This window comes from Delphinapterus leucas, chromosome 9 (genome assembly GCF_059928025.1).
Source record: "Delphinapterus leucas isolate spDelLeu-1000000601 "Yukka" chromosome 9, BTC_Dleu_Yukka2, whole genome shotgun sequence".
Lineage (NCBI taxonomy): Eukaryota > Metazoa > Chordata > Mammalia > Artiodactyla > Monodontidae > Delphinapterus > Delphinapterus leucas.
Window position 1 is genome coordinate 2,478,073 of NC_143137.1, and position 12,928 is coordinate 2,491,000.

General features: G+C 43.5%; 1 protein-coding gene across 10 annotated transcripts in view; it reads right to left on the reverse strand.

The window, feature by feature from the left end:
* RBM33 (RNA binding motif protein 33) overlaps window positions 1-12,928 on the reverse strand; it is a 117,344-nt gene that overhangs the window by 54,779 nt on the left and 49,637 nt on the right. For all 10 annotated transcript variants that reach the window (XM_022576632.3, XM_089917119.1, XM_089917125.1 and 7 more), the window contains 2 exons: window positions 12,325-12,613; window positions 5,412-5,470 (listed from right to left, as the gene is read on the reverse strand). In XM_022576632.3, the coding sequence (XP_022432340.1) occupies window positions 5,412-5,470; window positions 12,325-12,613 (348 nt within the window). The remainder of the gene's footprint in view (window positions 1-5,411; window positions 5,471-12,324; window positions 12,614-12,928) is intronic.

A 12,928-nucleotide genomic window follows, 5' to 3' on the forward strand; every position in this document is an offset into this window, starting at 1 on the left:
CAAAAATGAAGAAATAAATTTATTTTTTAAAAAAACAAACACACACACACACACGAGAAAACCACAACTGTCCTGTGAAATCACACTAAAAGGTCGTGGCATGAACAAAAATGCTTCAGGAGTGGACTGCGGGAAAGTAGGCGGCTAGATGGCAGGATGGGGCAGAAGAGAAGGAGCTGAAATGGAGGAAGGACGAACAGTCAGTCACTAGATGGCCCCCTGATCTCCTGAGGCACATGCTTCCTTCCTGTGCCAATCTGCTCTTGTAAGTAGCCGCTATTTCTAAGGTACATTTTACATTCAGCAGATTAATACTGATATGAAAATAAGTATGAAAAAGATTCATTCTCTGATATGCTTGCTATCAACTGAGACATACTTACGATTCCAAAAGATTTATAACTCTGATATGAAAAATTAAAATAGTCCTGGGAATAAAAGCTTAAGTGAGAAGAAAGCACTAATGGCTATATCTGCAACTAAAATTAAATACGTGAATCTAATTTTTAGAAACCTAAATTACAAAGCACTTCACTAAATTCCATAAACAAAGGAAAAAGGGGAAAAAAAATCCCATCTGGATGCAAAGACTAACATGACAAAAGAAGTGCTGGCAGTGAGCTTAAAAGCTTAAGCAGTATTTTCTAAAATGATCAAAAATAAGGAATCCTTTCTTATGATATTTATTACTTTGACATTCAAACTTTTGTTTCAGAAACTGTTTATTCAATTCTGTAAATAAAATTCATTAACAGGAAATAAAAATATTAGTATTGCTACATTAAGCGTAGCCTAGAATACCATATTTTGGTCTAAGATTGTGATTTTAAAAAATAACTAAATAATTCTGTAAAAAAAAATTGTGTTTCATATTAGGTTGTCTAGAGTCCTCTGTGATTGTTTAATTAAAAAACTGGATGTGTTTTCACTTAGTACAATTTCTAGGCATACTAGTTCTCAAGTTTTCTTACTAGTTCTTACAATTTCTAGGCATATTAGTTCTCAAGTTTTCATACTAGTTCTCAAGTTTTCACAAAACTGTCAAACAAACTGGACCATTAACAAAGTAAAGTTTACCAGTGTTGGGGAAGAGAAGGAATATCTTAGCATTAATACCAACTGTATCCTAATCCCATTAAAACTGGGAAATCTAGTGGTACTTCTGTCTACTGCCTGCCTTTTCCACTCTTTAGTCAACCGGGCAGAGCTGAATTCTTGTATAGTTAAATGTGGATAATGTAATTCTATTGTGCAAATTCATTTACGTATTCTTGAAAACAACAAAAAGTAAAAAGTTAAAGTATACACCCCTTCTCTACACTATTAATTTTATGTAGGTTCCTAATAAATAGCAAGATAACTCAACATTAAATCCCTGTATACACTTATTTAACAACTATTTATCTGGACTTCTGTGCACAAGGCCTGGAGTCAGGTCGTCTCCACAAGACACAGGATGCCTGGGACTCTGTACAGACATGAATCGGGTCCTTACATCAATACAAGTATGAAGCTGTCAACAAGAGCATGACCTACTCTAGGAGCAATGGGAATTCATTAAGGGGGCTTAGGCTGGGGAAAGACAAGATCAAAATCAACTTTGCTTTGCTCAATACATTTCTGTAATTCAAATCTTTTTGTGTGCCAAGGAAGTACAGTGATTCAAACAGACCCTATGATGAAACTGAAGTTAGGTTTCCTAACATGTTTTACCAATGTGTGTGTGTGTGTGCGTGCTCGCATACATGTGTGTGTGTGTACAGTCATTTTACAAAGCAAAATTCAGTTTAACAAATAATGACTGAAGTCCCCTACGGAAAAGTACCAAGAAAGAGCCTGCAGGGCACACTGCCATCAGTAAGAAATTGCCAAGGGGCTTTGTTAAGCCACAACAGTACTGTCTTCAGGAGGAAAGTTAGGCTTCATTGACCTATGCTTATACGTTTTATAGTTTAAGGACTAGCTCTGTGCAGAGCATTCTGCATAGGAGAAACTCACTAAATGGTCACAAAACTATACCTACATTGATAAAAATCCAAGTATAATCTATTAGCAGAAAAGGAAAAAAATATTTTTTTAACATCTTTATTGGGGTATAATTGCTTTACAATGGTGTGTTAGTTTCTGCTTTATAACAAAGTGAATCAGTTATACATATACATATGTTCCCGTATCTCTTCCCTCTTGCGTCTCCCTCCCTCCCACCCTCCCTATCCCACCCCTCCAGGCGGTCACAAAGCACCGAGCCGATATCCCTGTGCTATGCGGCTGCTTCCCACTAGCTATCTACCTCACGTTTGGTAGTGTATATATGTCCATGCCTCTCTCTCGCCCTGTCACAGCTCACCCTTCCCCCTCCCCATATCCTCAAGTCCATTCTCCAGTAGGTCTGTGTCTTTATTCCTGTCTTACCCCTAGATTCTTCATGACATTTTTTTTCTTAAATTCCATATATATGTGTTAGTATACGGTATTTGTCTTTCTCTTTCTGACTTACTTCACTCTGTATGACAGACTCTAGGTCTATCCACCTCATTACAAATAGCTCAATTTCGTTTCTTTTTATGGCTGAGTAATATTCCAGGAAAAAAATAATTTTACTCAGAAAAGATATATGCACTCCAATGTTCACAGCAGCAGTATTTACAATTGCCAAGACGTGGAAGCAACCTAAGTGTCCATCAACAGATGAATGAAGATTGGTAAAGAAGATGTGGTACGTATATACAATGGAAAATTACTCAGCCATAAAAAAAATGAAATTTTGCCATCTGCAGCAACATGGATGGACTTGGAAAGCACTATGCTAAGTGAAATAAGTCAGACAAAGACAAATACTGTACGATATCACTTATATGTGGAATCTAAAAAATACAACAAACTAGTGAATATAACCAAAAAGAAGCAGGATTCACAGATATGGAGACCAAGCCAGCAGTTAAGGGCGGGGGCGGGGGCGGGGGTGTGTACAGGGGTGGGGAAATGGGAGGTACAAACGACTGGGTGTAACACAGGCTCAGGGATGCACTGTACAACATGCTGAATGTAGCCAATATTTTGTAATAACTGTAAATGGAAAGAAACCTTTAAAATTACATAAAATTAAAAATTAATACTCATAAAGATATTTAAAAAAAAATAATTTGGCGTACGTAAAATGACAGGAGATGGCCTAGAGTTACTCTCCCTTCCCAACAATATTTTGATGGACTATTAAGAAACCTAACAGCTCTAATGTAATTTTTAAAAAACAGATTCCAAATCCAATTGTTCTCTCTAAGGGAGACTGATTGTAGAAGTAAGTAGAGCACTGCATTTTCAAGATCACAAGTTTACTGTAACTTCAGCTTAAGAAACAGCATTTGGGCTTAAAGATACGTATTGGCGCAGTGGTTAAGAATCCACCTGCCAACGTAGGGGACACAGGTTTGAGCCCCAGTCCGGGAAGATCCCACACGCCGCGAAGCAACTAAGCCCGTGTGCCGCAACTACTGAGCCTGCGCTCTAGAGTCCGCGAGCCACAACTACTGAGCCCGTGTGCCTAGAGCCCACGCTCCGCAGCAAGAGAAGCCACTGCAAATGAGAAGCCCGTGCACCGCAACCAAGAGTAGCCCCCGCTCGCCGCAACTGGAGAAAGCCTGTGCGCACAGCAACACGGGCCCAACGCAGCCATAAATAAGTAAATAAATAAAAGATACATAATAAACAGCGGTAAATATTTCTGAAATTATATCACACACATGACTAATTTCTAGGCCAACTCCTTCCCATCACCCCCACACACATCCCACCTGAAAAACAGTAACAAAACATTACGCCTTGCAGAAACTTCCAAGAGCAGTTCAATAATATTTACCACCCTCAGAGTACAATATAACTTAAAAATAAGTTCAATTTCTCACAAAGAAATTCTGTTTTATTATCCTCTTGTAAAATCCTCAAGTATTATGAGGTTTGCTTCTTCCAGTATCAGATACAGTTATATCTGCACAATCAAAAATTATAAGTAGATAAAAACTGCAAATGATTATTCTAATTTTATATTTACATACAACATTGCTTTATGGTTTAAGCTACAACTGCTTTTTCACATCAAGTTTTATCGCTATATTGCAAATAAAACACAAACACAAGTCCAATGAGGATTCTAACGCAGAAGCTCACAACCCTGAAAATAGCAAAAAGTACAGTTTTTTCAATGTCAGTGCTTTACAATAACTAGCAGTTAAACTACTTCACCAAAAGAAATATATCTAATGACTAAAATCATACACGCGTATCCCTGGGTAATACAATTAATAAATCTTAGCTATTTAGACAAGTGCTTCAAATACAGAATTGTACTCAATAAACATCACCTAATTTTTAAAAATAACTAGTTTTTAGAACTTGATAAGTAATTTTTAAAAATTAGCTAATACAGGGTATGAAACCAGTAAGAAGCAGTTTCAGAAATCATAATTCATAAATAATAATTACAAATCAAGGTATTTTCTTAAAAACATTCTGAAACTTAAATCCAATGCTGATTTTTTGAATAGTCATCTGATTGCACATGTACATAGCCTTCATTAACCTTCTTGCTAAAAGCCCCACATAACTATGGTATCTACTGCAGCATCAAAGCTAGAGTCAGATAGGTCACTTAGGCCTTTCCTGGGTATCAGATTGTTTAGCCTCAACAAAACCACACCTGTTTTACATAAAAACTACATTAAAAAGTTATGGTCTGGTCCTTTTTCCCTCAAAATTGTTCTTAGAGAGAACACATTCTCACTGATTTCACAAAACCATGAACTAACTACATATCAAACCTAAAACTCAAGTAAAACGAAATATAACTATTTAATGGACATTTTTCTTCCACTTAAAACATGTTACAAGAATGGATAAAGTTATGGGAACTACAGGAAAGTGTGGGGAGGAGTGCTTTCTCTTAAAGATATTTTAAAAAGAAAACCTCCATTTTAAAATATAAAACCAATGGCTCATGAAGACTTCTGAGGGTTTTTTTAAAAACAAGTAGACATCTCATCATTATTCCCTAAAATTGCACACACATACCCGTACTTACCCAAATGCACGTTTCCCCCCACACACACGATAATAAAGGCCCTTTTTCACTTTAACATAAGGCAACAATAAAATCAAAATTCATATTCTTTAAGACGAAAGCCATTCTACTGATGATCCTGATTCAACAATTTTACAGTTAAACAAAATTAATTCCATTCTCAAAAATCCATTGACCTTAAGCTTTTAACAAACATTTTCCACTGCAAAACTTACTGTCAATATTTACAAATCCTTCAACTTATACTTAGCTGGAACCACTTATATTTGCTATAGTAATATTTCCTAATAAAGGCATGCTCATCCCTATCAGAGCAGAAGGGGCAGCTGCTACTCACTGGGAATCTCTGGGGTCCCACAGCAGGTCTCGGCTGGCTCGGGACTGGCAGCAAGGGCACTGCAAGAAAAACACCTTTCATTACAAACACATCCAAACCCACCAGAAAAGGAATACAATGTATTAAGCTTAATGAAAAATATATACTATGTGTATAACACATATAATAAGTTTACACTTAAGCTAAGTGCTGAATATTTTCACAATTCCATAAAGGGAAAGGGGAGAGAACTTCTGCCTTCAGTATACAATAGCACGAGCAGAAGCTTAAATTTCAACAGTGAATTCTTATTTAGAACTAAAATATTTTGCAACAAAAGGAGATATTATTCCTCTACAATAAAAAACCTACTTTATTTTTGACATCCATACCCAGGTTATCCAGGCTGTCTAATCCGAGTTATATTTTCTGACTCCAATCAAATACGAATTTAAACCCAAATCCTCTAGGATCATGAAAGAGAGAGGAGGAGGGAAGGAGGAAGTGAAGCAGAGAAAGGAAAATACACACACCCAGGATATTGTGACAAAGAATGACCTACACAAAAACCTGCTATGCCAAGACTACTAGCTTGTCTTAGTTTTGTGTTTAAACAGGCCGAACTCTCATCAACTTACCAGAAGAACAAGGAGCCAAATAATTTTAAAACAGACATTTTATCATAGGGAAGAAGCCAGATGCTAGTTTCACACCGAGGGGCTGAATCAGATATGTTTAAGCTATTTAAAACATATGCCTTATAGTGATTTTGATTTTGGGGGTGAAAAAAAATGCCCATCCGAGTGGTGACTGCTACATGGTAGCCTGCTATATCTTCCATTAAAACGTCCTGCCAGGGCTTCCCTGGTGGCGCAGTGGTTGAGAGTCCGCCTGCCGATGCAGGGGACACGGGTTCGTGCCCCGGTCTGGGAAAATCCCACGTGCCACGGAGCGGCTGGGCCCGTGAGCCATGGCCGCTGAGCCTGCATGTCCAGAGCCACGTGAGAGGCCACAGCAGTGAGAGGCCCGCGTCCCGAAAAAAAAAAAAACAAAGAAACAAAAACGTCCTGCCAAATGCATCCAGTAAGATCTCAGACAGTCAGAGGCTGTGGGCTGACCTGTGGCCCCGTCGCAAATCCCTATGTTAGTCCTAACCACGAGGACTTCGGAAGGTGACTGTATTTGGAGATGGGCCTTTAAAGAAGTGATTAAGTAAAATGAGGTCATGGGTGGGCCCTGATCCAACATGACCAATGTCCTCATAAGAGGACGACGTCCAAACACAGACACACACAAAGGGATAACCATGTACAACTTAGCAAGAATAATATAATAAAAGTTCTGGTAAATGAGAAACACAGAAGTGATAAAGCTTAAAAGTCAATCAAAATTACTTTTAAAATAGAGTGCTAAGGGGCTTCCCTGGTGGCGCAGTGGTTGAGGGTCCGCCTGCCAATGCAGGGGACACGGGTTCGTGCCCCGGTCCGGGAAGATCCCACATGCCGCGGAGCGGCTGGGCCCGTGAGCCATGGCTGCTGAGCCTGTGCGTCTGGAGCCTGTGCTCTGCAACGGGAGAGGCCACAACAGTGAGAGGCTCGCGTACCACACACACACAAAAAAAAATAGAGTGCTAAGGATGGATTTTTTTTTTAGTTATTATGATTACTCAAAGAATTCCGTAACTCAGCTCCTAATTAACATCACACTTCCACAGGTCCAACTGAAAGTGATACAGTGTAAGGGCCTGTGTCAATTGCCTGACCAAAGCCAAAAAGTGAGACCGAGAGAAACTTCCTTTGATAAAATGTAAAAATGGGAGAAGTCCATCCCTCTTGACAATCTAATCTAATGAGTCAAAATTTCAAAGTAACAGTGGGTCACTGTGCAAGACAATATAAAATTTTATACAGCTAGCTAACAGGCACTGGGGTACGTGGATTATATACCTGAAGCAAAATATTAGATTGTGAAGTGGAGAAAGAAAAAACTAATAAAGTATCTCTGACCTCAGAAGATTATAATGAAAGTGAGGAAGAAAAAAACTACATAGTAAACAATATAAAGACAGTGTTTTTAAAATTAACTACCAAATAGAAAATACACAGATCTCCAAGAATATGTACCACTTATTTTTAAACTTGGGATTTGAACATCAATTCCTATCAAATAATTCCAACATAATGAAAGGGTAAGTATTTTAAGTCTCTCTAAGTTCGGGGGGAGGCGGGAGGGGGGATGGATGAGAGCAAGAAATCCCATCATAATTAATAGATTTCTTACACAGAAGCCTTCTGATGAGCTGGCAGTTTTTTTTTAATCAACTGTAAAAAGCAAGGAAAGAGAAAGAAGAGAAAAAGAACAAAAGATGACAGAAGAGAGCATCTGAGAACAGGTGTGATAGGAGCAGATCAGAAATCTAGCCAAACCCAGGGGGGCCGTGGTCAGACTGCCAAGGTGTTTGCAAAGCGTCTTTGCAGAAGTCTCGTAGCCCACGACCTGGTTTGCAAGCAGAACACTTCTACTTATCTGCCTCCTTCTTCACTGTGAACAGGAGAGAATTTAAAACCTGTAATGCTAGGGCCTCCCTGGTGGTACAGTGGATAAGAATCTGCCTGCCAACACAGGGAACATGGGTTCGAGCCCTGGTCCTGGAAGATCCCACATGCCGCAGAGCAACTAAGCCCATGCGCCACAACTACTGAGCCTAAGCTCTAGAGCCTGTGAGCCGCAACTACTGAGCCCACGTGCCACAACTACTGAGCCCACATGCCACAACTATTGAGCCCACGTGCCACAACTACTGAAGCCCAGGCGCCTAGAGCCCATGCTCCACAACAAGATAAGCCACGGCAATGAGAAGCCCACACACCACAACGAAGAGTAGCCCCCACTGGCCACAACGAGAGAAAGCCTGCGTGCAGCAACAAAGACCCAACGTAGCCATGAATGAATGAATAAATAAATAAATAAATTTTAAAAATAAATAAAATAAAACCTGTAATGCTAACAGATCATTCTAGTTGAACCCTGAACTCTTTATATTTGATATTTAATATCTATTTCCCATATTGTCCCACGAATTCATGAACTAAACTGATTAATGTTTCAATTCATTACCACAGTTCTAATACTGAAAATCTGGAAAACAAGTTAAATTTCCACCAAAACTGGTTAATTACAATATGACAGAACACTCTTCATCCTTGAAAAGAAAATATGTGCTATCAGGCAATGGTGTGCATACATTTTTAAATGTTTTAAAAACAGTTTTTTAAAACACCTTTTAACTGCCTGAGGCTCTGAGAATCACGGGTTAACCTCTCATGTACAGGAGACCACTAGACATTCAGCCTCTCTCAAGAATAACGGCGGCTTTCTATTTCATTAAGCTCGTTCATTTAATATCGAATAAACAACTGCTTCGAAAGTGTTCTGAGTGTATACCCTGCAAAGGCAATTTCTCTCTCTCCCTGTGTCAGGGTTCTCAAGATCAAAGGTACGTTAAAGAGAAGGAACGTGGGTGGGGCACTGAGTCGCCTGGCTTCATGAGGAGAACACATTTAGCTGGTTCTAAGAGTTTAAAAACTCTTGTCAGAAAGCTGATCTTGTATTTACTGAATCAGGCACAAGCACTGGGATGCAAGGCCTGCATTCTGTACCATTTGGCAACTGACTCTGGCAAGGCACACTATTTTCATGCCTAGAGGACAGCTTGGGGTTTCCTTATAGCTTTCCCACTGTGTAGTTCCAACACTGTTTATTTTCATTAAGCTAAAGAAAATCTGTGCACCTTACCAACTGCCAGTTTTCCATTCAATTTTAGAAAGAAATACACAGTAACAGATGCTGACATCGGTAAAATTACTTCGACAAATTAGATTTACTGCAGTTGCATGTCTTGGGAAGCCACTGTGGAACAGGCTTCCCCAATGAGTCGTCCTCCCCCTTCACGCAGCGTGTGCTGGTTCCTTCATCCCACAGCTGCTGAAGGAGACCCAGGCCACCGGTGCACTAGCTGCAGGGACTACAAAGGTTAAGTGCAGCAGCCATACTGCCTGCCCCTGGGAGCTAAGAGCCCAGGGAGGGGGTGAGGCCAACAAGTGACTCCAGCACACCATGGGGACAAGGGAAGGGGCCAGGGCAGGAGGCTCAGGGACCCACAGGTACCAACCAGACTCTGACCCTCCTGGGTGTGTAAAACAAGAGCAACTCCTAGAGCCACACACGGACACTGACACCCACGGCCAGCCAGCTGCCCTCACAGCCCTCTGCTCCAAGGCCACAGCACAGTTTCATGGTGACGCCAGGCCCTGGCTTTCTCCCATACTCCAAGTCCTATCTCGGGCCTCTCTCCAACTTCTGGAACTTCCTGACCCTTTCGAATTCCAAGTTCACCATCAGCAGAACCTGTGATGGCCTCAGCTCTTCCCCTTCTTGGTCTAATGGAAATCTAACTCTCCCAAAGGATGAGGCTATTTGTCTCCCTCAGCCTTCTTCCCGCTGGCTCTGGAGCGGGCGTGGGGGTGGGGGATCCTTCTCAGTCCTCACTGCTGTTTCAGACCCCAGACTTGGATCTCATGTTATCGGACAACACGGCCCAGGAACCCCCACTGCTGCCCACGTACTGGTCACACCACAGCTCTTTCCTTCCTGTGTCTCAGAGTCCAGTTCCTAGCTCACCGTCTTCAACACCAGCCCTGTCTCAGGCCTCGGCAGCGATGCTCAGGCTCCAGCACCCTGCCACCCCGGCGCCCGGCCGCCAGCCTCTGTCCCAGCTCCACCACACCTGAGACCTGGGCATTATCCACGACCTTACGCAATCTCTACGAGTCCCCCTTCTTGCCACACTACCTTCTACCTTTCCACTCCTCTTCCTCCAGGACCCCAGCTCCTCCAACTGTTGGACCCTCAAAGATCTCCTGGCCCCTTGTCACCATACACACCACAGCCCTTCATTATGAGCAAAGCGCCTTCTCTACTGCTTTGCCAACACCTGGACTCCAGCAAGTCCAGCTCTGTCTAGGCTGCACCTGACACAGAAAGGTGAGTGTGGCTGGAGAAGAGCATGCAAGCACGCGGCCGGGTCTCCGGTCAGGACCCACAGCTCGAGTGGGCGCCAATGCTGCCCAGCACCTCCACTCCCCAGCTTCTGTCTCAACAGGACACCTTTGACAACTGTCAGTACAACCATCTCCCATTTCTGTGCACCCGTTCCCTCTCAAACCCACCTCAGTGAGGCATGTACTGCCACCACTTCACCAAAACCACTCTGTCAAAACCCCAAAGACCCCTCTACCGCCACGTGCAGCACGCGGCCTGAAGCCCATCCCCAACGACCTAGCAGCAGTGGGTCCCCTGCTGCCCCCGTCCTCTACACTCCTTGGGTTTCCACATCCCTGCGGGCCCCCGCCTATCACGTCGAGGGCCCCAGGTTCCAGGCCTTGGTCTCCCCGACACGATGACGCCTGGGTCTCCCACTGGGTGCAGACTCTAGGTCCACCTCCGTGCCAACAAACCCCCACCTCTGCTTGCGCCCAGACCCCTCGTCTCAACTCTTCCTAGTAACTTCATACGTGACACTTCCACCTGCACGTCTAGGTGGCATCTCCAGCACAGAACTTTTGCTGTGCTGCTCCTCAAAACCTGCTCTCCCCCAGGGGCTCTCAGGTGAAGGCAACTCCACCCCTCAAATGCTCAGGCCCCCTCGGCATCATTCCGCCTCTTCTCCCCTCTCATGCTCATCCGGCCCATCGGCTCCATCTTGAATTACATCCAGCATCTGACCCCTAACCACCACCACTGCCCTGACCTGAGCCATGTCATTTGTTACCTGGATTACCGTGGTCACCTCCTAGCTGAATGCCTGGTCTCCACCCCTGCCACCCTAACAAGCCCACTCTCAACACGCAGCAAGAATAACCCTTTTAAAACATACACCAGATCACGTTATTCCTCTGCTCAAATTGCTCTAATCACAGCCCACGTCGTTCAGAACAAAAGCCAAAGCTCTCAGGATGGTTCCCAGGTCTTACCTGACCCAGGTTCCGCACTTCTTTCCACCTTTATCACTCTTTTAATGTTACATGGTCTCTTTTTAGTTACTTGAACACAAAAGGCATAGTCTCACCAGAAGTAAGAGCCCCTGTACTTGCCGACCCCTCTGCCCGGAGTATTCTCCCCCGAAAGAGTCACGTCACTAGCTCCTGGACCTTCAACTCTTCCCTTCTTAATGAAGCCGGCCCTCACCACCCCATGGAAAGCTGAAGCCCACCCCGATGCCCCCAACCCTGCACGTGTGTGTCACTGTATGCTTGTCCTCTAACACGCCAAACAGCGTTCTTATTTTATTACGTTTACTGCTCACTGTCTCTGCTAGAAAGCCAGCTCACAACTGCAGAAAGCACTGTCTGTTTTGTTCACCAATATATCTCCAATGCCAGGGAGAGCAGGACCTCAATCAACACTGTGTTGAACAGATGCATGAAGATATGCTCCATATCAACTGCTCAAAACTAGTTTCCCAGCTTCAGGAGCATGCATCTGTAATCATAACAGAAGAGGTTATTCACTCAGAATTAATAACTAAAAGATGGGTTTGTACCTCTGGAACTCAAAGGAAGCACACCGAGTGGAACCTGAAGGGAACATTCACTTTGCAAACATCCCCACCTGGGAATTTATGAAGAACACCAATCAGGCACTTCCACAATTACCTCTGATGCCCTTTACATTTACTGTGCCTTCTCAGTACCCGCCACTGAATGATACAACAAGAGACGCACGTGTTGCAGCAGACGAGCATGGCCTGGCCAGGCAGCATGCATCTGAGTGGTGGGGGAAGAGTCAGGGAATCCACGTGGTCCTTAAAGACCTGCACGTGAGAATGATCTGCCAGAAGAACCTGGAACTTTACAACAGCAACGGAGACACGTACCTTGAACGGGCGTCACCACTGCCCCCTTGAAGTGGGGATTTATGTGTATGTTCTTGGGCTGCTGTGGAGTCACAGGAGGAGGGGTCATCATCGCCCTCGGGGCCTCAATCTGGGGCGGCAGGTGCATCCCTTGAGGAGGGGAGGGATGGTGCGGATGCTGCAGGGGAAGCAGAGGCTGGAGCTGCTGCTGCTGGAACAGACTTCTGATCGGCTGCTGCTGAGGCGGCGGCGGTGGCGGCGGAGGGGGAGGCTGAGGCTGTGGAGGAGGAATTAACCTCGGAGAGTGCGCCTGAAGAGCACCGGAAAAGAGACACATTCACAGAGATCAACGCTCAGAAGAAAAGCCAGTGCCTTACAGATTTCACATCGACTGAACTGTGAAGTTACGACTTAGAAATAAGTTTACAGGAGCAGCTTGTGTAAAACAGCAGGATAAATAAGCTGCTCGCCTGCTCACAGTAAGGGCCACTGTCGGACAACACGAGTCAACCTCAGGGCCAGGAGGGAAAACCGCAGCCCCAGAATAACACACATGGATGGATTCCAAAAGGAAAAAAAGTGCAGTTCCACCATCAAAACTGCCCACCGCGAGCCAAGCGCTGCG